Genomic DNA, 26521 nt, shown 5'->3' with positions numbered 1-26521 from the left:
TTTAACCATACTGGTTTCAGAAACATGGTGCTAGAACCATAATCTGGTTGGCAAGCTGTTGTTAAGGGAGAAACTACAGTTGGGACCACCCATAGAAATGGAAAGAGGATCAGATAGTACTGACAAAATCACGTAAGTGCTGAGCTGAGTTGGTTTATCTGCTTTTTTGCTTTTCTTCTCACAAGAACTTCTACATTTAAGGCAATGTGCAATTCTTATTAAATGAAAAACAAAAGTCCATAAATGGGCATTTTGGTTTGTTTTGAAATACTACTTGCACCTTCTTCCTTTTTCTGAGAATGAACAGATAGTCTGTGCAGTTACAGTATTAGGACAGGAAGCTCCATGATGTATCCTAATTCTGAACTAATTAATGCTGAACAATAAGAATAATATATACTTAATTGGTAGAATGGCACATACAATTTCTGGGAAGAGAATATGAGGGAGTGTGAGAGACGATTCTGTATGAATCATTTTGCTGCAGTCATTGAGAGCTGTTTCTCTGGTGGCTTGGGGTTTTTTGATGTGTATTTTTAAAATCAGAAATGTAATTTTCTTCAGTCTTATAAGCCGTGTTCCTGCCTGGTACCTAATTTCAGACACTGCCTGTAGAGCAACCGCTCCAGAAGTGGCAATATTTGGGTTTTGCAGCCTGAGTAAAGATGAGAAAATATTGCAACCATGGTCATGTCTCATGTAGGTATTGTATTGTTCAATTTTTCCACGGGCTGCTGCATGACAGGGGATGTGATATACACACATATACACACTCAAGGCTGTGCCCAACTGGGTTTGCCTCTGCTGCCAGCGTTGTGCCAGTATCAATACAGTATTTTGTAGGTTTTTAATCTCACAGTGTGACTGTCTGATACATGCTGTGCTTTGTCTCCTTAAGCATGCACATGGTGTGTGTCTGAACAGAGCTATCAGGTTTATTCCTGGAGTGTTTTCTATTTAAGTCATCCTTACAACGTGCAGTAAGTAAACACTGTATGGATGGGAGACACTGGAACCAAGCTATGAATTGGCTTCACAGCCACAGCCTTCCATTTTTGTTAATTTCAATGCTGGGAGGAGAAAAAAAACTCAACCTTGTGTGCTTAATGGATTCAAGTATGTGGTGTTCTCATGTGTAGTTTCATATAGGGCCTGACTGCACTGAAAACGTGGATCTTTGTGTCGTTAGTGGGTAACTGTGTCAGCTCTTGCTGTAGCAGGAAGCAGTGAGCCAGTTACAAAATACTAATTAAAAGGCGGTGGAATCTGTTACAGTAAAAACACACAGCGACGGTACCACAGCATCGCCTTTCCTTTGAGAAATGTTTCTGAGCTGTATAGGATTTAATGGACTGAAAGGAAGATTGTGCTGCTCGCCTCGTGCACGGGCTCCGAGCAGCACCGCCCGACGCTGCGGCTGCACGGCGGGGTCACCGATTGCCGCAGCGGCGCTGGCGGCCAACAGCCCCGCACCGCCCGGCTGCGCGATGCCCGCCCGTGGGCGGCTCCGTGCGCCGCCCCTCCCCGCTCGGTTCCCGCGCCCCGCGGGGCTCTGCGGGCGGCGCGGCAGCGCCCCCTATCGACTGGCGGCGCCGCCGCCCGCAGCCCGGCATGGAGGAGGACGAGGGGGCTGCGGGCGGCGCGGAGCAGCGGCACCCCCGCCGGCGGCCCGGGGCCGAGCGCTCCCCCAGCCCCAGCCGCCTGGACGTGAGCTCTAGCCGCTTCGACCCTCTGCTGGCGCTGTACTCCGCCGACACCCCGCTCCCCTTCCCCTCCGCGCCCTGCTTCAACAACCTCGCCGAGTACGAGAGCTTCCAGCGCGGCCTGCTCCGCCCGCGCGGCCGCCGGGGTCCCTCCGTCCGCCGCGGTCCTTCCGCCGGGCGCTCCGCCCGCCGCGGTCCTCCGGCCTCGGATCCCGAGCGCATCCAGCGCCTCCGCAGCCTGATGGTGAACGCGGGCCCCGAGCAGGACGCGGCGGGCGGCGGCACGGCACGGCGCAGGAGGGCGCCGCGTAACGTCCTGACCAGGATGCCGCGTAAGGCGTGCGGGGCCGGGCTGTGCGGGGCTGTGTGGGGCTGTGTGTGGGACTCCGAACGGTTTTTGGTATTTTATTAAAAATACTGCGGGTTTATTGCGGTCAGAGCATCTCAGCGCTGTCACCTCCGCGCGATTCTTTATGCAAAGCTCAAAACGTTCGGTTGTGAATGCCTGAGGCAGAAGTTTTTTCTTGTGTGGGTGCCAAAGCATAACGAATGCCTTGCTGCAGGTGCTCTATGAATCTAAATCTCCTTGTGTTTAGGATTCCCAGAAGGATTGGCTTTAAATATTGTTTCAGTGGCTTTATATGATGACTGAGCTTGGAATACTGTGACTGAAACAGAAGGAAAAAAGAAAAACACTGTAAAAATTAACTGTAGTGGCGGCCCAGCAAACAGCTCACGTCTGCATTAAGAACATATATTTTATATTCATGCTTATCGGATGAGACAGCACTTGCTAAGACACAATACCTGGATATTTTTAAGGTTCCTCTGAAAAAGAAACATAGGGATCTGAACCTGCACTCTGAAAGAACTAAAAGGATCCTGTGAGTTCTCAGGGTTGGTTTGAAAATATGTGTGTGGTTAAAAACATCAGTCTGGTGTAGTGACTGTGTCACCTGTGCTTCAGAGCATGGTTTGTTGTCAGTTGGGTTGGAGAAAGTCTCTGCTTGCCCTCAAATCAAAACTAGGAGTAAAGGATGCAGCTTGTATTGGTGTGAAGGCAGTTTTCTCCAGCTGTCCTGGCAGTGGATATGGAAAGAAGGTACTGGATCTCAAAATAAAAAAAGAAGTGATTCAGGTTAATTCATGGGAGCCGTTCCATGCAGCCAGCCTCTGCACATCAGCTGCCATACAGTAACATTTGAGGTTTGCAGTGCATACCTTTCCTCACATCCAATCAAGCCTTGAATTTGCAGCCCCTAAAATGCAAGGAGGAGGGTCATCTCTGGTGGAGATATTTTTGTTCATATGAAAAGCTGCAAGAGGACTTCAGTAAATACTTTTCATTCTGGAGGAATTGTTTTGTACCAAGACCTGCTGTGCTTCCACTGTAAAGCAAATAATTTGTCCGTACATTTATTATGAATGTATTTTGTTGAAGACCAACCATGTTCTCTTTCTGTTTTAGTGCATGAAGGCAGCCCACTGGGGGAGCTCCACCGCTGTGTCCGAGACGGTGTAAAAATCAACGTTCACATCCGCACTTTCAAGGGGCTCCGTGGAGTCTGCACAGGTTTCTTGGTTGCATTTGACAAGTTCTGGAATATGGTAATTACCATTCCAAGCCCTTCATTTCTAGCTGCAACACTGAAAACTTGGAATTTGCAACAGGTGTAAGCAAATTGTGTTTATAGATGTGATATTGTGGTCCCTAAATCTTGTATGCTTTGGCATTGAGTGCTGGGTTTCAGTGGTGCATGGTATTGGGTTGGTGTGTCTGGCTGACCCCCAGCTGCTTGATAGGTCTTAGGTGGGGATGGAGAAATGTTGAAGAGTACCCAAGAGCCTCAAAGGTTTTATGTAAGAACCCAGGAAGGTGGAATATGAGGAATATCAGGAGCTTCCAAAGATTTCTCTGATGTCTTTCACTGATAAGCTGCTTTTGCATCTTGGTGAAAAAGCTATCCCCTCTGTTCTACTACGTGTACATCTTAGTGACTGTGAGAGGAACTATTACAAATTTGTGAGCCTAGGGCTGTGAAGAGCTTGGAAGTAGGTAGAAAAAAAAAACCACAAGGATTTTGCAAGCAGGGCTCAGAAAGATTTTGTAAGTAATATGGGATGAGTGTTGGGCTTTGCTGTTACTTTTATACCTTGGTAGAACTCAGATGACAAGAAACCATGTCCAAAGCACATCTTGTTCCTAGGGTGGATTTTCTCTCAGTTAGAACATCATTTCATAATGCTATGAGACAAAGCTGGCCTGGAGTCTCTGTGTTTTTGTTTTTTTTTAATTTTGTACTTTCCTTCTCTTTAATGTTCTTCTAGGCCCTGACAGATGTGGATGAGACATACAGGAAGCCAGTCCTGGGCAAAGCTTTCTATGCAGAACCTCAGCTCTCACTAACCCGGGTAGGTAACCCTCTGCCATTTAATGTTTTGAGCATCTCATTGTTCAGTGTAGTGGAAGAGGAGCATGGACTGGAAAACTATGCTTACAGTTGAAATGTTTTACCTCCTTTTATTACAGATGACTCTAAAATGACTTGAACTGAAAAGTTAAGTTTTCTGAACTTCTGAAAGTACTTTGGCTATAGTTCAGTGTTACTGATGTTCTGCTTTACAATTGCAATATCAGATCGTAATTGCTGTCACTGCTTCGTACAATATACTGATCTTCAATAAGCTCAGTCCCTGGTTCTTGACTGGTTTGTTCTACACTGTCAGGCTTTACACTACTACATTTTTTGCCCTCTGATAGCCAGTGTAAATCCAGCATAAATCTGGCATTTTGTGCCCTAGCTAGTTTGGTACAAAAGCACTTTCTGCACTTGTGATTGATCCAGTCCTCATTTGTTCCACCAAGTGGTTTGCAGTGCCTAACTGGTACTAATGTTTGTGGAGTGACAGTTTTTCTAGCCAGCAGTGTGTCTGTCTTGTCACTTGAACTTCTAGCCCAGCTACTGCAAAGCCAAGATTCTTCATGCTGCTGCAAAGCAAAACTCTAGGATCCAGCTGCAATCACATGTTTGTGAAGTTGAAAACTGAAAAAATGATACATGAGCTTCTGAACAATGAAGGAAAATGTGACAGGGCTGTGTCTATTCAGTGGCATAGCTTGGGGCCTTCTGAACATCACAGGAGCATCACAAAAACTTTAAATGGTTCCATTGCAAGGAATTTGCTTTTAAATTCCTGCCATTTAAATCTCTTTTCTGATAGATCCCACCCTTCTTTAAAAAAAAAAAATAGTTTAAGATAATCAAGTTGTCATTGTTAATTTTAGCCAGCTCTCACAGAATCTCACTACCTGTCCTGTTGCTAGGAAGAGACCGCCTCACCAAGAATCCTTTTCATTTGTCAGTATTTCATAAAAGCTTGGTGCTTCCAGAGTAAAAACAGTCCTTTTTCCAGATTCTGTATCATGTATTCTTGGATTAATGAGCTCATGCAGTGCTTTGGATCTGCTACTGTAGCTTTAATTATTTTCTTATTGGTTTTGATCTGCTCACCTCCCAGAAGAGGTCGTCTTCAGTTTGTTTTTGGGCGCACAAGGAATGTTTCAGCACACGTTCCTTGCTGTTTGAGGCTCCTTATCTTGAGGATATGTGTCCCAACTGGGGACACAAGGATGGAAATCTCTCTATTTGACAGCATTACAAGAGATTTGGGGAAAGCGAGCTAACAGAGCAACGTAGTAGCTTTCTGTTGTACCTGACCATGGTTAAATGCTACTGCACATCAGTATTGCTCCCCACATTCCTTAATCATTGTGTAAATATGCTTATTTACCTACAAGAGATCTATTTACCTTACGTCACAGCTTCACTTTGGCAACAAAGCATGGTATCATAGTATTTATTTCTGGTAAAGATTCTTCATTCATTGAGTATTATGCGAACTGGTTTGGGACCGTGTACTCAAATACCATACAGAAGTGCAGAACAAGAGGCTTTCCTTGTTTTCTGAGTGGTCACGTACAGAAATGTTCCTTTACAGCTGTTTGACAGACTCAAGCTGCAGGATGCCTCTGTGAAGAAGGGAGCTGACTCAAAGACTGTATCAGGGGAGCTAGCCCTGACAAATGACTCTCAGCCGCCTGGATGGAAAGTTGGATCGGAACGAGGGAGAGAAGAAGATGAGCGTGAGAAGCAGAAACGCTTGGGCAGAGGTGGAGAAAAGAAGGTGCCAGGAGACAGTTTGCATCTGGCTGTCAGAGGTGAAGCTGATGTGGGCAGCGGGACTGCTCACACAGGAGGTGCCACTGCTGGTGGTACCCGCACAAGAAGCCAGGCACGGAGGAAAAGGAGGCCCAAAGTGGATTATCAGCAGGTGTTCACACGTCACATTAACCAGATTTTTATTCGAGGAGAGAACGTCTTGCTTGTCCATTTAGCTCATTGACTTGGATGAGCCTTCATCGGTGTATTTATTTGATAGCATGAATTGCTGTGGTAGCTCTCATTCCTATTTAGCATTCTTGTGAATGTGGTACTGTGACAGGTTTCCCACTGCCCGAACAAGGTAGGGGAAGTAATTCTAACCGGAGTATCCTGAGCTTACTGCCAAAGCAGCCTCCTTCAGTCTCTGCTCAGGGTCTCAGGGTGAGGTCAGCAGCACAGTTTTGCTTTGTGAGATGAGGGAGATGAGCACAGAGCCCTCTGCTTCTTAAAAAGTAAACAGCTGAGTCAGGACGGTTGGTAGAGAATGTTTGTGCAGTCAGATACAGGAGCGAACTGTGACATATGTTTAAGGAGCTGAAGATGAGATCTCCACCTGAAACAAATCACAAATGATATTTTGCATGTTCTGAGGAATCCCTGATTTCACATGTTCCAAAACCAACTGTTTATCTGCCATTGTTACACGGATGTCTTCTCTTCCAGATGTAATTCTGACAGTCAGATTAAATAATGTGTGAAAAGGTGGGGTGACATGCTACTGATGGCTTCATCGTTAGCTCTGTAATGCTATGTGTGACAGAAAACCTCTCAGTTGAAGACTGTTCTTTTTCTGTTAATGATTGCCAGGATTTAATCTTTTTTCAATGTCAAAGCTTATGCTCCTATTTGCAGTGCCATGCTCTCGCCGTGTGTCCCCAGCAAGCAGCTAATGGAGCTGATGTAGGGCCCTCCACATTTGGAGAATCTCTCTGAATGCTGTGGATGCATATGGAAAACTGTACTTTTCTCTCTCACCTGTTTGCTTCTTGTTGCAAAGCAATATCTGCAGAGATGTACTTTTCCTTCTTGGATACAAGTGTTCGTGCTGAGCACATCGTGTTGTATCTAAGAGCCTTTAAGTTCCCTCTGTTGAAACTAGAGGTGCCCTGTCTCCAGCTTTTCTCGTGGAGCACAAATTGTCACAATTCTTTTCTATCTGTGTAAAAGCCAAACTCATCTCATTGGTCATTTTATTTTAGCAGTGTTCTTAAGCTATGACAGATCAGGTCAGGCTTCTGCATATATAAACTGCTTTCTAAGAGCTATGTACAAAAGTTTGAGGGTAAATAATGCTGTTAAATTACTTAGTCTTTTCTCTTGGATGGCAGAGGATGCTAGATTTCATGCTGCTATTCCCATTTTCGTACCATCTACCTTATGCTTCACAGCAACTCTGGTGTGCAGATGTGAAATTGCCAGGACAACAGGTAAAACAGCTTTCTAGTGCTTTGTATCAGGTCTTGTATTGCATGCTGAGGTCATGAGTCCTCAGACTGAGCGAGTGCCCTCTTGAATGACGTGTTTCTATTGCAACAAAGGTGGCATATTGCTTGCTTGTCATTAGGAGTATATCTGGTGGTTGAGTGAATTACAGAAGTCATTTAGCAGAAGCTCCTGGGCACACAGAGCAGCTTTGAGTCTCTGGGGGAGCCTGAAACTTTTATGTCAGTGTTTCAGATTGAGGTGGGGTTGGATGACTGATCAGCACAGCCACTGAGAAGCAAATCTGAGTTCAGACTGGGACAAAAGTACCTCAGATTGAGAAGTACTGTGGAGGCAAAAACCAGTTTCACAGAGTTAAGAAAAAAAGAATATTTACTATTTTTTATTACACGTGACTTCACTGCTGTAATTCCTTCCTACTATGAGCTCAGCACTGAGCAGATTCCTCCCTTGAAGGTTCTTGCCTCCTCTTGTGCAGTGTTGATGTGGTCTGCTGTTCCCTCGTACACGGTTTCCTTCTTTCAGGAGTTTCTCTCCTCGGGATGTTCCTTTCTAACTTTGCTTTCGGAACATTGTTCATCTCTTTACCCCTGGTGACTCTTTCTGAACCTCTCCTGGTTGCCTTTCCTTGCACTTGCCAGCTGAACAGAATCCTCACAAATTATTGCAAGCGTATGAAGCTAGAAACAAGGAACTTCTTTCTGCTCCTGACTTCTCAGCAACTTTCATTGCAAATTACTGTTTTTCTTTATTTTGTTTTCACTGGTGTTTCTTTTTTCTCCTCCAATTTCTGACTGGTTTGTTTCTGTTTCATCTCTGTGGGCTGACTGTCTCTGCCTCTTCCATTCATGTGTGCCAAAGGCTGCTGGTTTGACACCTCTCCCTTTTCTCTCATACTTGACCAAGGGGTGCTGTATCTCCACTCAGGCCTGTGTGTCAGATCTTCCATTCAATTCTTGTGGTTTATTTTTCTAACCTCATATCAGTATTTCTCTTTGTCTGCCTATTTCATCCTTTCTTACACATTAAATAAGATACAGCTGCCTTGAGTGTTCTTTCAACTTTAGTGCCCTCTTTTCATGCCACTGACACTTTATCATTTTCACTTACTACAACAAGTCTCAGTGTTTCCTTTCATAAAAGATTTTTTTCTGGAATCTTACAGGTGTTTGTTGCTTCACATCTGTGCGTTTCTGTTTTAGATTCTATGAGAAATGCTGGTGCTCACACTTGCATTGGTGCCTTGATTTTTATATTGCTGACCTGTTCTTCCACAGTCATCACCTCAGTCCACAAACCTGGTTAAGAACGATACCATTGTATTTCTCTTTGCTCTACCTCATTATTAAACTGTTCTTCCTCTTTTCTCATTGCTTTCTTATTTCTGAACTTGATTAAGTTTCTTTTACACTTTAGCTGTAATGGTTTGTGTGGTGGTTCTTCCTTTATTTCCTAATTCTTACCCACTCACTTCTTGTTATTTCCAAGCTGCTTCTTAAATACAGCCTCTTCCATTCTCCTAGTCTTCCTGTTCCCTACTTTTTCTGACAGCGTATCATTTTAAGGCCCATTATCTAAGTACTGTTTGATGAACTTTGTCTCATTCAAACGTAGTATTTGATTATGACTCAGCAAGTGATGCTGTATGTGTTGTCACTTGCATGTTTAATACTTCAGATAAAGTCTCTCTTTAAATAAAATTGAATGCGATTCTGCAGTGAAGTTTTCTACCTCACTGAAGTATTCGTGTAAATTGAACAAGCCAAAACCACTTGGTTATTTTGGTTGTTGTTTCTGGTTGTTTCTTTCTGTGTTTTTGCCTTTTCTAGACACAGCACAGATCTGGGTTCTTCATTCAGCAGCTGGCTCCTACTGCATTCCTCTTTTGCTGTAGTGTCACAGAGAAGGTGTGAGCATAGAGATCTGAAGTTACTACACTAGAGACCGAGAGCAGGAGCAGGAGGCAGTCCTAAGAAACAAAGTAAAGGTCAGCAGGTTTTGAGGCAAATGTAAAGAATCCCTGGAAGGGATCACTCTCCTGGTTGCATTCTGCCTGGTGTTTCTGGGATGTTTTTCAGGCTGTTGGTAAGCGCTGATTCTTAAAGCTTATTTATTGTGAAGTACCAAATGATTGCAGGAGCAATGTTTTTTGACCTGTCTTTGAAGAAGTGCTGTGATCACTGGAGATGATTTTAGGATAATTCCTGAAATAGCAGATGTGAAACTTGTGCAACGTCACAATGCCAGCTGCAGATACATGGTACAGTACATATGACATAATGGAATAGTTTTAGAATTAAACTGTGGTGTCATAGATACTTCTCAGTGTCACTGTGTACCTTTCTATTGCCAGCATAGTTCAATAGGGAATGAAGTCATATGATACTTTTAAGAAGGGCTGTTTTGTTGGGTTTTTTTGAATGGTGATATAATTCTGAAGTCCTTTTCACACAGTCTGAGTGAGATTTTCATGGCACCACAGGACAAATCCTTTATATGCTGTTGGGAAGTGAGGAAAAACAGTGAGAACCAGACTGAGCACCGCCGTGTTAGCCTGTAGCTGTGGGCATTGTTCTTTCTTGGGAAACTTTTACTCAGGTGCTTCATTTTTATCAACACTTGGGAAGTATGGGGTGGTAACAGAATAGATAAGGCCAGTGTTAGAAAGGAGCTTGTAGAAAGCTTTTAGTCTCTCACCTGACTAGTCTGGCTTGCTCATTGCCTGAAAGTTTTTCTGATTATGCTAGGCACCTGACTCTAGATGTTACTGAAATAGGCAGCACGCAGTAGTTTTTGACTGCTTTTCTCCTTCAGCTACTGGATTGTTTGTTTCTGATGCAGCTTTCCCCTGGGCACTATTTGGAAGCAGGTCTCAGCAGGATGCAGCTGGAATTGCCCATGAATTGCAGTGGATGAAGAAGTTCTCAGGAAAAAAAGACAGCAGATATAAAAGATGTCTGATTTTTGTTGAATTTAGTGTTGTGTCCAACGTGCTGCCCACAGTGTGCTGCCCACAGTGCCCTTTCTATTGCCCAGTGGCACTGACTGAAATGAAATCTGTACAAAGAATGATTTCATCCTGTCTTGAAAGAAAATGGAAAAGCGGATGGGTCAGCAAACTTAAGTATCTGAAGATGTATAACTGTAGGTAAACTTTCAGTCTTTGATTAGACAGAGCAGAACTATAAGCAGCAGTTTAAGCTGAAGGCTGTGTGGCTGGATACAATTGCAAGGCGCAGCCCTCAGAGGCGAAGCAGCAGCAGTAGCAGTGGTGCAGTGATTGCTTCATCCAGGCACACGCTTTCCTGAGAAGCTGTTGAGTTATATGTTTGTGGCTGCCTCAAAGCATAACTGCAATACTGTGAGATGATACAAAGCTGTTTTCTGCCTGCATCACAAAGCGTAAAGCAGAAATGCTAGACTGTGTGTCTTCTGCAGCCCAGAACTATTTCAGTTCATTGCTTTCACCTCTTGGCATTGGCTTAAAAATTGGAAGCTTGTACTATAGCAATTATAAGACTGCCTTGTTAATGCTTACTAGAAATGATATTTAATAATTAAGAGATTACAGGATTTATGGAATTACGTGATACTGACTGATACAGTGACCAAAAGTTGTATTATTGTGATTAAGGCATTACAAACCAAAAACCTCTTTTCTGAAGAATACTATGAAGATGCAAAAATGGAAATGTATGAAGCCACTGTAGGAACAAGAGAAGATAAAAAAAATCCTTCCCTTCTAGTGCAGGAAGATGATCTTCATGGAGAGAGGTAGTTATTTCCAAGCTGGTTCTCCCAGCATTTCCATGCTTGATGGGAGATGGACATAAACAACCCAAAACCCAAAGTGGCTTAGGTACAATCACAAACAGAGCTCAAAGAGACACGATTCCACTTGCCCACTTGAATACAAACAATCTTAACTTTACAGTGAAAGTTTCTAGAAGAGCAATTCCAGTTTGTAGCAATCAGGTGTCCACAAGGCTAGCAGTGTGCAGTTTTCTTGGTGTTACTGTCTCCCACAAGATGTCTTACAGCAGTTCCTAGAGGTGTGCTGTCCTGTGTTACCTTGTGTCTTACAGACACGGCAGTGAGTGTGCAGAGACAATTCTGTAGTGCAGCCTCCGTTCGTTGAACCGTGCCCCAAGGGTCTCTGCCAGGCTCCAACCCTTATACCTGATACATTTGATCCTGCCTCTAAAAATGTGCAGAGGAAACCCAGTGGGAGAACAAACAACTAAGCAAATTTCCTCTTTTGAGGCAGGCCTGGCAGGAGGCTTGGTTTTCCTCGTTAGCTTTCTGGGGGTGCGGGAGGAAGGACTGTTTCAGCAGGGGAATATCAGAGCTGGCTTGTCTCATGATGTTTACACGTCCTTTCAGATGTCACTGTAAGTGCTCCTGCTCTTAGCTGGGAGAAGTGGAGGCCTGTCAGGGAAGGAAAATGGCTTCTGATGTTCCTGGATAACTGTTTTATTAGCTGCTACCTTCACAGTGTACACTTGGATGACTTAGCTGAAGAAAATTAGTACACCTGAGACTTTCAGTCAGTCTTGTATTCGTTTAGAATGAAAAGTAGTTTGATCAGTTTGTGTAAAAACATATCCATCTTTTTTTTCCTCTCAAAAGATCAGTGCTCTCTCTCAGGCAAGAAATGAAAGCTGCTCCTGCTCCTTTAGTGATTGCTTCTGATTTGCACTGCTTCTGAGCAAAGTGCAGCTGTGTCATTGTATCTTCTGCCTGACAGATCATCCTGAGATGAGAAAATGAGAGAAGTGCTCCATTTCTTTAACACTAAAATGGGCATTATGAGAGGAACAGTTGTATTGACCTCTTTCCAGATGGTGCATGCATCCAATATAGCTGCATGGACTGAGATTCGCAACCAATTAGTCAGTTATAAAGCTCCCCCAGTGAAACACAAAGGGGCAGCACGACCTACCAGACCCATACGGGGTTGGAAGTCAGGTGCTGACAAATTCCAACCTCACTACTGCCACTCACTCACTGAATGGCCTTGGCACGTCACTTTCCTATATGCTCCACAGCTGCAATCCATCTGAGAGCAGTCCTTGCCTGTCTCACCAGTATCTGGGGGAGCAGCGAGCGCTACACAAGTGCTAAGTATTGTTATTAAACGATAATATGTCAGGTAATGCAGATACATAGATCATCTGCCTTCTTCAGGCACTCGACTGTTAGCCTTGTGTCTTGGTACATGGGAGGTGTGCCAGACATCAGGTGTAATGATGCACTTCAGTCCTGGAATTACTTGTGTTTTCAAGGTCAGATCAGCGACTTCAGGATCTGTTTCACACTGCAGTACCATGTTTGGGTCAAACTGATAAATAAGGATGTAACTTGTTTGTAATTCCTTCTCTGTCTTCCTATTTTGTTTCTTAGGAAGCTGATGCTGCTATGAACATACTGAATAATACCAAATTTGCAATATTCTGCTTTCCAGATATAAATGTTTATATTTAAAAGTGCTAAGACTATACTGCAATAAATAATATCCATTTAACAGTTGGCTTCAAAGCTTGCTTTTTGTGCTCTAATATGCTCATGACAGTGGTTAGGACAGGCACATGGATGTGGGGCCACAAGTTACAACTGCTAGTGCTTCTATCCAGTGTGTGTGATCTCAGGTGAAGCAGTTGTCTTTGTGTTCAAAAGTGTATTTAGCCACAAATTAACATCACCATACTTGTCTTTTAGAGATGCAGGAATGAAATGAGCTTCACACTGAAGAATGTAAGTACCATCCTGATCACTCAGAGGGCTGATACATAGGATGTGTCTTCCACCGTGCCACCAGGAGGGGTTTTCCAGGAACTGGAGAGTTCCAGAGCTGCCATGCAGGTGTGAGCAGAGACAGCTTCTGACTGCCAGGAAGCTGATTGGTCCCACAGTAAACGGTGCTGGTGTGTTTGGATCACAGGTGCTGAATATATGGGTGCAGGTTGCTAGAGGCGATAACAAATCTGTTGTGGAATTCAGGTGTTTTCTAAAGGAATCAACCTGCCAACTGCTTAAAGAATACAAAATCTGCAGTTTAAAGGTACGAGCAGCAGTAGGAGGATGCATGTAATGAGAAGGATCAGACAGCAGCAAATTCACAGAGGTCTGTACCCAGTGACTTTCATTTGCATTTTAAAGTGTAGTTTTACCCCAGGAGCATGCCCTTTTGCCATGTGTCTGATATCTCTCTGATGTCATTGCAGTCAGAGTGGCAATGGATTCTTGCTTGCTCTTTTAGGTTACAGCTCTGTCTAATTGACAAGTGCAAAGGACATGAGTAGTTGTTTGATGTTCCTGCAGGTTGTGAAGCACGTGCTCTAATACCTCCCTAACCAGAGTCACAGCAGTCGGTTTAAGTGCAGCAGTTGTATCCCTGAGCTTCCCATGAAACAAATTTGGCATTGCCATGGAAAACTGGAGCTTTTTGCATTGTTCTACTGCTCTTAGCTATTAAAACCTAAACTGTAGCTTTTCCAGTGTAAAAAGGCCTGCTAAAGCATGGTTGGAAACTTCAGTCTCATATGCTGACTCAGACATGTGGGTTGTGGGGTGTACTTGCTTGCAGGTGACGTGCATCTGAGAGTACTTGTGCTCATTGTCTCATATCCAATGAGACCATTGCTCAGGTTAAGGGAAACGAGGGCTGGAGCAATAAGGCACAGTTAGAAATTCCAGTTCTGAGCTTAGCTGCTGTGCAGGTATTCCATATAGCACACTTATCACAGTTCTCGTGTCAGTTTGTCTCTGTTTTTGAAACCTGTGAACAGGTGGGGCTTCTCTGGCGATAGTGAAGCTGTTGGAGGTTGGGACCACGTCTCATCCGCTCATCCCCGCATCCATCCCCGCCGCTCCCCGCCCGCTGCAGCCGCGAGGTGGCAGCAGGGGAAGGGGAATCCCGCGGCCGCCGAGATCCCGAGGGGTTGGGAGGATGGGAAGGGGAGGAGATCCCTCTGCGAGCTCAGATTTAGGTCGGATTTACAAGAATGGTGGTGAGGCGGTGGCACGGGTTGCCCAGAGAGGCGGTGGTGCCCCGTCCCTGCAGCCACCCACGCTCAGGCTGGAGGGGATTCTGAGCAGTGATGGAGCTGTGGGAATCCCTTTCATTGCAGAGCAGTTGGAACACGTCTCAACTTTAAGGTCTTTTCCAACTCAAACGATTCTGTCCTGATTTACAGGCTGGAATGCTATATTGCAGAACACAGGGGTTGGAAGGGATCTCTGAGGCTCCCCCAGTCCAGCCCCACCCCCCCCACTAAGAGCAGGATCCTGCAGTATGGTACTCAGGTAAGCATCCTCCTGGGTTTTGAGTATCTCTGGATAAGGAGAGCCCACCACATCTCTGTGCAGTTCACGTGGAAGTGACGTGGTGTGGAAGGTACTGAAATAATATTCTTTGAGCCCGTGGGCGCTGTCATGGTGGTCACACACAGCTGCAGCAGAGGCTTGGAAGGGAACCAGCCCCCCTTTCTGCTGTGCCCTGCTGGGGACCAGCTCAAGCACAGGGGGTTTGTCACATCAGTGTGGTCAATGGAACAAGTGCGCAGCACAGCAATCAGGAAAAGGATGTGGGGGTTTGAGTGGAAAATCTGATGCTATCAGACCGATGTAGCAGTACGAAGGATGGCAAACAGGACATTGCACCGCAAGGGGCAGAAAGAGCAGAGTAGAGAGCTGTGGCTGTATTTGAGTGAGCTGGAGTGAGCCAGAAAGGAGGAAGTGACTGATTTTACACTTCTCTGCTGGAAGAAGGGGGCTATGATGGTTCTTTGGGAAGTACAGGTAAATGTTGGGCAGCGTCACCAAGTTCTCAAAAAGGTGGAAGAAACAACTGAAAGAATGCTTGATTTTAGTTGCTTAGAGGCTCCAAAGTGAGAACAAGGAAAGTGGAAGGAAGGTGGGGGCTCTACCAAGACCTCCCTGCTAGAGCTCCCTTGTTGGAGTTTACCTCCAGCTCAAACCTGGGGTAAACGAGCTCAAACAATGCTGGAGGGATACGCTTCATGCCTGTGCTATTAGCTGCTGTAATCCTTGTGCTGTTGGTTTAGAAGCTGTGGTTGGGGTGCAGTGCTACCAGGTTGCAGCACTGAAGTGAACTGGGTGGAACCAGGGTGGCAGAGCTAGGACTTAAACAGCTCTAAATTCAGCCAAATAGAGCAAATGGGCACAAACTTGTCTTCTCCAGCACCCTTCTGCCCCCCAGCTTGGTGTTTATGATGCAGTAATGTCTGCATGTTTGCTAAACCACCTCCATCAGGCAATGACAGCTTTATACCTGTAAGATAGCAGGTAGTAATTAGTTTATTTTAGAAACAGCTGCGTTCTTGTCATTCCTCCTCCAACCAGGATGCTTTGAAGCTACCCACTCCTCAGCTTGCTGTTTTAATTAAAAACACAGACCCTTAAAAAAGCAGGTTGTACTGTCTCCAACCTCTTGAGAAACAGCAAACATCAGTGTTAGCGTGAAGCACTTGCTGAGAGCCATCCTTGGCCTCGTGTCTATTTTGCAGTGTAAACTAATGAACAAAGAGCTGCTATTTGTCACGATACTGAGTGTAAGGGCTTTCAGGGAGTGCTGCGGGCTGACAGGGAGATACTGCAAGAGGCTGTGGACCCTGACCTCAAGTAACAGCTTCAAAGGAGCTCATGAAAAGTTTCGCAGCACCCAGAAGGAATTCTCTTGGTAATGGAGCAGTCAGTGCACTTCAATAGCTAAAACTACATCAAGGCTTCTGCTGACTTGGTGGAAATGACATTGTTTTGCAGGAAAACGCTGTTCTGTGAGGTCTGCTTTTCACCAGAGGAAAAGGAGCTGCGCCTTACGTGGTGATATCAGCTCGCACCAGCAGCGTGCCTGCAGGGAGTGTGCATGGGAAGGAACAGGGGAGCAGAGCAGGAGCCACAGAGTGCTGTCCTTATCTTGCCGTGAGGGAGTGAGACATCTTTTTGTCCTGCTTCCCCCTCATCCTCCTCCTCACTTCCTGCCCCATGCTCAGTGGGCCAGGCACACAGCTCCCCATCAGTGGTGTTTCTCCAAACCCTGTGTTGTTTGCAGATGCCTGAGGTTTCCTCTGAGGCTGCAAACCCCAGCACGGAGACTGGAAGTTGGCAAGCCAGTAGTTTGGCTCTGCCTGCTGCCCAAAGACAGCATCCATGGGCCAGAGCTCTCTGCTTGCTCCCATCAGTGCTTGGAATCCAGGTGATGAAGAAGGGTAACATCACTGTGACGTTTCCATGTATTGAGACAGGAATACAGAACTTCCGTCACCGGGTCAGGAAATTCATGCACATTGAACTGGGCTGGAAAAAAAAAAATCACCCAGGGTGGTGTAGGCTCAGAAAGAGACAGATGCTCCTTTCTCACTTCTTAACACCTCAGTGGGACTGGGAGGGGATGCAGTCTTCCACCCAGAAGGGTGAGAGACAAGGGCTGAACAGAGACTGCTGCAGAGAGACCTGTGAAGGAACCCAATTTCCTGTCCTTTAGAAACTTAACCCTTAGCATTCCCTCATCCTGGGTTTGTTTGCAAGTCAGAAATGGGGAAAGATTTTGGTAATTTCAGTATTACCAACAGTTTGTTAAAAGACTAATTGCCAAGTAGCTTATGCATGTGGGACCATTAGTAATTCTGTAGCTATGCAAATTAAAACAGTGATGTATGATTTATAGCTTTAATAATGTTCTGAAGGCTCTTAAATTTTAATCAGTAGCAACATCCTTTTTAATATTCAATTACTTTATTAACTAATTAGGTCACTTGCTGAAAAAGCACATAAGGCTAGTGCTATTTTAATATCAGCTGAATATCACAAAATACCTTTGAAATGGTGTAAATGGTTTATTTATTTTAAATAGATCATTAAGATGCTACAATTAATAAATCAATTACAGAAGAGAAGGAAAAAAAGACAAGAAATTGATAGATGGCAACCCACAACAGCAGCTTCTGTACTTACTTTCAAAATGTTCACAAGGATGCTGAACTCAGGGAATGTACCTTCCTAGATAATTTGTATTCAGCTGAAGGGATAAGGTTCGAGATATACTTGGTTCATTATAGATGCTTTTTTTTTTTTTTTGTATGAATTTAGCTTTCTGATTGATAAAAGCTTCCAAATGACCTTGAAAAGTAAAAGTATTTAAAAGGACAGTCCTCCATTATGGTTTGCTCTTTTGTCATCTCAGAAAGATAAAACCATAACATCTTATTGCTGCTAGTTCTGGGGTGAAAGGCAGAGCTCCTGGGGGAGGGAAGGTGTGCTGCTAATCAGTGACCCACCTGCTGTACTCCAAATGGACGAGGGGCCCAATCCTCAGGAGAACCAGAGCTTTGCTGGTTGGATTCGCATCTTTGCTAGAGCAGGGCAAGGAGTACATTTTGACAAGGTGCTAGGGAAGGAGGAGTCTTTCATCTGTAGGAAATAAGAGAAAACAACAGAACCAAACCCTGGACTAGACTAGCCTGCCTAGAGATGCTATCAATCTAGCACGAGCTCTCAGTGACCTCCAAAGGAGCATCCATCAGCTGCCAAACTCCCTGCCCACATGCAGCAGGATGGGCGGTACAAGTGAGGAGGACAGGGAGGTGGAAGATACTTGGATGCTTGGATGCTTGAAGAATAATTACCTTTATAACCTGCAACACAACCTGGGCAAAACCAGCCCAAACTTCTTGGCTTTTCCACTTCTACAGGCAGTGGAATTGCACCTCCACGTTTTTCTAAGCAAGGAAACTATTTCAGTTCCCAAAACAAAAGATGCACACACCTCCATCCCAAGGCATCTGCAAGCAGGTTATTTAACAGTTGGCTTTAAGTTTTACCACCACTGTGACTTAAAATGAAATTGTAAGTTCTCTAAGAACAATTCTACTTCCTTAACAGTTTCCCATCAAAAATAATTACTGATGCTTCCAAGTGGCTGCTGTTCTGCATGATCATCCATTGGCAAGAGAAGGTATCTGACCAGTCTGGGCTGGATTAGACACCTATGCAAGAAGGATTTGGACGCTTAAAATAATGCTAAATCCACATTTTAAAGGAGGAAGTGTTACAGGAAACGACTCATACAAAAATAAGAAATGCTGCTGCAGGTTGGGATAACACACTATGCGACGTATTTTGGAACAAGCACAGATAAAACCCTTAAGAGCTCAGACATTCATGCAGTCAAATAGGGTCACTGTCATGGTTTTTAGGAGTGACTATTTCACCTACCACAGTCCTGTTGTACAGCACAGCTCTCAGGCTGTCCTCAGTCCCTTGAACAAAGTACCGGTTCACAAATAGATGCATTTTTATCACATCCCTGTGCCTTCCCCCCAGTCATTTCTTCACATGCATGGATTTCCTCGCCTACCAAATCATTTGGGTAGGAAAAAAAACAACACCCACATCCTCCTCTGTGAAACCAAACGCTAGCTGGACTTGCATATCAAAGGTCAACACTGCCTCAAACTCAACTGGTACCAGGAAAAAGGATGCAGAAGGCAGCAGAAAGCAGCCACAAAGCACTGAGGTTCCAGCCCTCCCCCCTCGCAGCAGGACGCAGTGCCACAGAGCCACCCGTACCACACAGCCACTGTTAACCTCCCCAGCTCGATTCAGCGTGACAGTGACACTTCACAGCACATTGCATCCAATCTCATTTGAAGCTGACAAAGATTGTTTCTGTTTTATATCTATTGGTTTATTAATGGACTACAGCCTCTTAAGCAGATGCATATTCATTAGATAGCCAGCTGTTAGGAGGTTCCCAGATGTCGAAAGTAGCTCTGTCTCGGAATGCATTCTTTTCCTTCCCATGAAACAAAGTAATTGTAGCTCTATTAAAGAACCAGTTAATTACTGAACTGGTACTGTATGGCACATGATTTAAAAAGAAGAAAAATCTGTAAATTTGTGAACAGTGAAGACAGTTTTGTAACTCGGAGCTGAGCTGCACCGTACACATGGAGCACTGAAGACACAGAGTTGGCTTATGCCACGTAAAGAAATCCCAGCCCCAGACATACAGGGATACACTGAGTTTTGCTCCCTGCTTCGTTTGCCACACTCAGTAGATTTCCTTTCACTGCTTATCCTTACGTATCTGACTGGTAAACTTAGAATCACACCAAAAAAAGAAAATAGACAATTCAATTTTTAAAGGCTGCTGTACCTGACGAGGACCAAACTTCTGTAGATCCCAGCTAGGTAAAGTTGTAACCAGACCAAGCCACAAAGACTGAATTTCAAATTCCACAGGACCCCCTTTTGTATCACAATATTTGCAGGGCTCACCACGTTGTCTTTACAACTTGTTTTTGCCTTTCTTTCTCTGGAGCTCTACAAGCAGCTCCCATAAGGCACATCTTAGAAGTGCAGCTACAACAATAGCCATCCTCTCTCCCACCAGCCCAGGAGCTCTCCCACGGAGCCATCTAAAACATTAGGGTCTGCTCCAAATCTGAGCGCTCTGGAAAACATTCACAGTGATTGTGTGCTTCTGGCTGATGTGAACGAGCTGCAGAGCCACACGTTCCATCACCACACAGCCCCAGCCTCCTAGGAGCAGCACACAGTGCTGCTTTGTCCTCAGGAAGGAGCTGTGCTTCAATTACCAGTAGGGGAAGAAGAGGACAACTGCTCTCCTGCAGCAGGCAGAGCTCCTGGGTGGAATAATCAGAGGCAGGTATTCAGTATCTGGTTTCCAATTCTGTCATTCTTTTTGCCAGTCAAATCTGTCAGCTCATGCCCAGAACAGTACATCAAGTGATTTTTCAGTGTGCTGACACTTCTGACTGAAAGTTTCCTTAGCAGTCAAATATTTTGCTTAAAACAAAGATTTTCAATGTGCAGTCAGACCCTGCGGGTTCGCCTGAAACAGTTGGGACTTTTAGCGAGTGGTGGCTTTGAATAGCTGGAGGGTGGGGGAGAAAAATTACATCTCCATGAAAAGCTTTAATCGGAACCAAGTGAAGATACAATAAAATGTCATATGCTATAAAAGTGTTTACAACCACGCACAGAGGAACACAGAGGCAATTTTGTAGAGTGACTCCTGGAGCAAAGGCCTCGGAGAATAAAAGTGTCTTTAGATATTTGTTATCCTGTTAGAGTTGGCATCACCTTGAGTATACAATGCCTGCCTGCATTATGTAAACACTTCATTGATAAATCCCTCCCTCACCTCCCTTAAGCAGTGTCAGACTGCTCTTAGCTGACAGATATAGCTGAAACAGATGCTGCTATAAATACCCTTGTTTAGCTGTTTTGAATATAATTCCTTTTGTAGAACATTGTGGATGCTCTAGTTATCCCTGAACCTGCACCTGTGCTGCAATTTATTACTCCTTTGCACATATAAGGTTTATTTTTTAAGAAAGGATTCAAAAAAACACACAGGGAATGGGTCCAAATTTCCTGAAGTACAGACAACTTTTAGAAAGGATTTCACTTATTTTGACTACAATTTTCTTAAGTTTACTACCTCTGCACTGTAGCTTCTAAAGCCTCTTACCACAGAATACAGTCCATCCCCTCTTTATTCCCTGTAGGCTCTAAACTCCAGTTATAGATTGCTGCTCTTCCATTTGGTGTGAAAGGCCATGCTGCTACACTGCCAGCAGTCACAGGACTTTCAAGACTGCCTACAGTTTGTCCTCCAACCTGGAGCGCTCTGCACACTGCCATGACTTGTGACTGGTCTGGGGGAAGAGCAAGGATGTCAGATCTGGCCAATGGCCAGCACGGCAAAGCTAAATCCATGCTGATAAGGCAGCATACCATGTAGCCACATGCTACATACATGCTAGGCTTTTGGACAGTTTGCAGTTATAGCTGGACCTGGCTTTAACAAGAACATAAGAGCATGTCTTAGATTATCTCTAGTTATACTGGGGAGGAGCTGATGAATGGTCAAACTATCACCATTCACACAGCAGCTCATTTGCATTTTAAACCTGGATAATTTGTTTCCAGTTCTTAATATGCTATTTTTCCTCACACCTGAAATACTGAATTTTATGATATCCATCTTGAACGTGCTCAATATATTTTGCTTAACACTCACAATCCATTTAATATTCTGCCTCTAAAGATGTAAGCCATATTCTGCTAAGCACAATAACCTACACTCTATGTCCTTCACTTTAAGTAAAGGAGAGAACAGGATGAAATTCCATGAAAAAGGCTCTCATCACCGCAGGCAGAAGTTGCATCAGGATGCACATGACCTATGTTCTAAGAGATCTTACCACATCATCTTCTCTGACGATTATTTATAGGAATTCCCTCCCACCTACCTGCAGAAATCAGCGATCAATGAAGGAACTTCTCACACTCCATACAGCCCTGTTCACAATTAGAACATCAACCCACAAAAAGAATGATGTACGGTTTGGGCAGTGAATCAGTTCAGTGCTACAACTGGTCTGTAAGCCCACGTACCACCGAGGGATCTTTGACAAATCCAAAGATCCACTCTGGACTGACCGAGCCTTTTCCAACAGCATTACTCTGATAAATGCTTAATTATAATTCATCACTCAATTAAAAGCTAAATCACCAGTTCCTCAAAGAGATCCGAGCAATGTAAACAACAACATGATCATGAAACTCAATGGCTACTATTTAACCAGCTGAACTTACCTTAAGAGGACAGTATAATGAACAGGTTTACCCAAGTCACCAGAAAGCCTTCTAAAGACAGCAACACCAACTATAGGCTTAGTTTTCCTTGTCACCCATCTACCCTCCAGAACCACCTTTCTTCCCACTACTATTTTGCATATATTGAACCAGTTTGAATCTTCCCATCTGTCAGCATGAGGTTTTGAGGACAGTTATTCCAAAGAAGTCTAAAGGTTTCAGAAGAGGAACCAGAGCGCTTTCTCCTACTCAGCCGTTAAAGCCTGCCTTGATTACTTTGATGTAACAACACTTGAAAGCTCCTATTCTTTGAAACTAATTTAAACACATTGAATTGTTGAAAGATTAAAAACCGCAGTCAGCTAATTACACTCACTCTCATCTCTTATTCAGCAAATGAATCACTTTTCATTACCACTTAGCTGAAGTACATGAATTTCTGCCTAATTAGAAATGTTGTAGATGGAGCATTAGCAAGGCTGGAGCGGGTCAGGATATCTTGCCTGCTTCATTTTTAATTCCTAACAGTAGAGCCAGATAGGAAAGGCTTCAGATAAGAAGTCATTAAACAATTTTAAATTATTTATAAAAATTACTTTGCCCAAATTAAAATTATTTTTTTTTCCCAAATGCTCTCATAAATGTCAAATGGAATGAAAAGAAAAGCAGCCCAACATTGATTTTAATGAACATTTTAATGTTATGTATAACAGAACATTATGAATACAATGGAAACAAAGTTTTATCAACTTAATAATAAAAAAGAAATTCAACGTAAGAAAAGGGAGGAAATAAATTTCATACCTATAGCATAGTGCTTATTCTTACCAATATTCCCAGCTTGTGAATATAACAATATCTTTGTATTCCACATTCTAGAATCATGATTGATGTGAACTTAGATGCAGAATTAGAGAAGGAAAAAAAAACAAACCGTAATTCATTCTTTTGTTTTCAGTAAATCAGTAAAATCTTTGACTGCTACAGGTTTCCTTTATTAATATATATATTTATTTTTCTATTGGCTTCCACAGTTGCTAATGTCATATTTACACAAAAGAATCACTAAATGTGATTTATACGAAAGCTAGGATCAAATGCTGTTGGATTAGATAGGGTTATAGATTTACTTAACAGTGTAATTCATCTTGTTATTTTTTGTAATGATGCAAAAAATTAACATTTTTGCCTTTTGACTGCTGCTGACGCTGTAAACCAGTGGTTCCATAGGGATACTGGTAGTATAAATGATGCTAACTTCCACTGTAAAAGAACTGCAAGAAAGTGCATTTTTCTGGAGTTTTGTAAAAGGAAACCTTCCAGCAGTCTCAGTCAAATCTTCTCCCAGGCTTGCAATGGATATCAGTTATAACAATAGTGGCACATAATGCCCCAAAAATCTAGTGATCACCAAATTGCTGAGAGACGATTTTTACAATAAAAATTTGAGTAATACAGCAGTGTGGCTGGAACATTAGCAAAAGTGTATATACATTCCAGGTCCCTTTGAATTAGCCATAATCACATTATGTAGGCCATTTTTGGACAAAAATATATATTCTTATAAAAAACTGATTATTGTACTTCAGTGACTTCAATTGTGGACTTAGAGTGGTAGTAAAAGGAATGATCCAATCATGACAAAGTGATCAGGGAGAGGGGGAAAAAGAAAGTCAAGCTCTTCAAGAAAAAGAAAAGTATAAAATTAGATTCAATCATTTTTACTCAACTCCCATTCCAGTCTTCCATCAAGTCCCACTTTTAAAATTGGTTCTTCTACCTAGGAAAGGCTTTGATGGTCTCAATACAAATTATTTTGCAAAATCATTTAATACATTCCTTAGAAGAACCTTTCATCTCTCCAGAATTTTAACACTAGTTATTTCAACATTTAGAAAATAGCTTTTGGTTCTTTATGCAGATACTTGAACTGATAAAGAAAAAAAAAAAAAGATGTATTGATTGGTGTTTTCCATTCCTTCCCAACTATATTTGTACAGCTAAAAATCCTTCATTCAGACTGCCCATTTATTTTTATTTATTTTTACAATCTTTATTTGCTAAAATTGGCAAAATTTGCAAAGGCATCTTGCTTGGGTTGTACAGTCCCAGGAGTCATAGAGGTCATAGAGATATTGGTTATTCCCATTCCTATTGTGCCCATCAAACCCATTCCTGTAGCTGGCACTCCCATGTTCATGTTCATTCCCTGGTTCAACATAGGCATGGGTCCCATGGAAGTCATCCCCATCGTACCTGGCATCACACTGGACATTCCCATCCCCACAGGAATGGACCCTCCCATCACTGGGCTTGTCTGGGGTCGAACAGGCATCATGTTAGGTTGAGGATTGAGGTTCACAGCTGCAAAGTTTTGAGTCATGACATTCATAGGCTGTTGCATATCTGCAAAAAGAGAAAAGGATGCAAAAATAATCAGGGTCTGTTTGAAAGTGTTTATTTATTTTAGGTAACTTATGTGAGAATAAAGATGTGATGCACTGTGAACAAAGAAAGATATGATAGCCAAAATGTAGCTACTGCACTCATTTCCACATTTTCTATGTGATGACTCAAAACATTTTATAAATAACTTTTAAATAGCATGTACTGCTATAAAATACTACTATGTGCATTTTAGAGAAGTTCTAGCAGTTCAGGAAGCCTGAAATCAAAATATGGCAACAGTACAAAATTTACTGTAAAGATATGCAGTTACCAGTCTTGTCAATCTTGTCAACCTCTGTTTAGATAATACGACTCGTGTCAGAAGCATTACAGTAGTTTAAAAAAACAACTGTGACTAAACACAGGAAAACAGTAATTAGTAAAATACTTCATCTCAAGGATAGTTTACTAAACACCCAGAGAAAGCGTGAAAGCAAGACAGCATCAACAGAAACTCACTTTGTTGCTGTATCATGGTATTAAGTGATGGCTGCTGGGGTTTGGAAGGCTGCATCCCAGGTACTAAATTGTCCAAACTGATATTTACACTGGGATCTGACCAAGTTGAAGGTAGAGTTTTGCTTGCACTCTTCTGTACCACCTCTGTGCTTGCATTATAAAGAGAATTAGGCTTCGGCATCATAGTGTTCACACTCTGCAGGGGCTATGAAAAAAAAAGTTTGTTGGCATACACTGGAAACAACATTACTAATAGGCTTCAGGACTAAACAGCAAGTATTTACATTTCCACAGAACACAATAAAAAGCCAATGAGATTATTCTATGAACTTCAGCTCTTCCAAAGCATCATTGCTGTTTGCTGTTACATCATTAGAATAGGTTAAAATAGTATCAAGATCACATAACTCTATACAGTATTACATTGAACATCTATAGTCAAGTTTTGAACTCAGACATGATGATTCTTAATTCCCAATATCAAGTTGACCTGTTACGGTTTCCAAAAAATTCTGTGGCTCTCCACATAAGCAGGCAGCTCTGGGTTTTGGGAAAACAGACTGGTTGTCACCTCCACATACCTGAGGCTGTAAACCTGTAACATCCAGTGGATGATGGCTTTAAGGTTTAAAATGTCATCAGCCTCTTCTTCCCCAACAAAGCAGCAACACTTCATAGAACAATGGAGATCATCTAAGGGAAGACTAGCTTATAAAAAGAGGCCTTTCAAGAACTTCCAGCACCTTTTATTTACAGGACATTTTGTCATTTTCAGACAAAATATTCTGATGTAATGCTGGTCACAACATCTGAGTGACTAGGTATGGATTTCAAGAGTGGAATGGATCCAGTTTCAACGTTGTGACTAAGGAGAGGGAAAAGACTGAGAAACCTCATTTAGAAACTGTACAAAAGGCAGCATACCTGTGACCTCGACATGGGTAAACCGATGCCCACAGCATTGGAGCTCATCATAGAGAAATTCATACTTTGTGAAGAGGTCATGGTTGTCTGAGAGGGTCCCATCAAATCAAAAAGATCTGTAGAATTTGAAGCAGCTGGAGGCTGGCCAGAAGCTGGCTGTGAGACACTGAAGAGCTCCATAGCTGGCTGCTGTGCTGCGCTGCTGAAGAGCTCACCAGATGAAGCACTGGGACAAGGAGAAGCTTGGTTGAAGGCACTCCAGTCACCAAAGTCTCCATTTCCACTTGTTGTTGTACCTGAGGGGAAGGGAAAAGTGCAAGTGAAAGATAGACAGAAGAAAGGTAGAAGACTTAAAAGATGGCACTAAACAAATGCCATATTCCATGAACTGAAACAAATGAGAGCTGATCTGTGTCCGTCCAGATTAACATCTGCAGGTAGAACCTCCATCTGGACATCATTCTCTCTCATGAATATTCCAACAATTTTAACAAGGTAGCAAAGGAAATATGAAACATCCACACACAGAAAGAAGGATGTTTGATAACATGTCACCTGTGGATACAAGACAAACAGGGACAGATTATCTTTAGCTGAAATACAAAGATAACTTAAGGGTAGATTGGGTCACTAGTAAAAACGCCACCTAAAACTTGATTTTTTAGCTCAGAG

The 26521-nt window shown here is 43.1% G+C and overlaps 2 protein-coding genes across 4 annotated transcripts in view; one reads left to right on the top strand and one right to left on the bottom strand.

Annotated features, from left to right (window-relative positions):
- Positions 1 to 1424: 1424 nt before the first annotated feature.
- Positions 1425 to 12893, top strand: LSM11 (LSM11, U7 small nuclear RNA associated). Its single transcript, XM_010719071.3, has 4 exons — positions 1425 to 2035; positions 3172 to 3311; positions 4032 to 4115; positions 5703 to 12893. Exons 1-4 carry the CDS (start codon positions 1612 to 1614, stop codon positions 6105 to 6107), a joined length of 1053 nt encoding a protein of 350 aa, XP_010717373.3. The 5' UTR covers positions 1425 to 1611; the 3' UTR covers positions 6108 to 12893.
- A 9801-nt stretch (positions 12894 to 22694) lies between these two features.
- CLINT1 (clathrin interactor 1) overlaps positions 22695 to 26521 on the bottom strand; it is a 47039-nt gene continuing 43212 nt past the window's right edge. For all 3 annotated transcript variants that reach the window (XM_085236311.1, XM_085236312.1, XM_085236310.1), the window contains exons 10-12: positions 25850 to 26145; positions 24926 to 25130; positions 22695 to 24424 (exon numbers count right to left, since the gene is read on the bottom strand). In XM_085236311.1, coding sequence (XP_085092437.1) covers positions 24072 to 24424; positions 24926 to 25130; positions 25850 to 26145 — 854 coding nt within the window. In that variant the 3' untranslated portion in view covers positions 22695 to 24071. The remainder of the gene's footprint in view (positions 24425 to 24925; positions 25131 to 25849; positions 26146 to 26521) is intronic.

Source organism: Meleagris gallopavo, chromosome 15, assembly GCF_905368555.1.
Source record: "Meleagris gallopavo chromosome 15, MGAL_WU_HG_1.1, whole genome shotgun sequence".
Classification (NCBI taxonomy): domain Eukaryota; kingdom Metazoa; phylum Chordata; class Aves; order Galliformes; family Phasianidae; genus Meleagris; species Meleagris gallopavo.
This window is presented reverse-complemented; position numbering and strand designations above follow the sequence as displayed.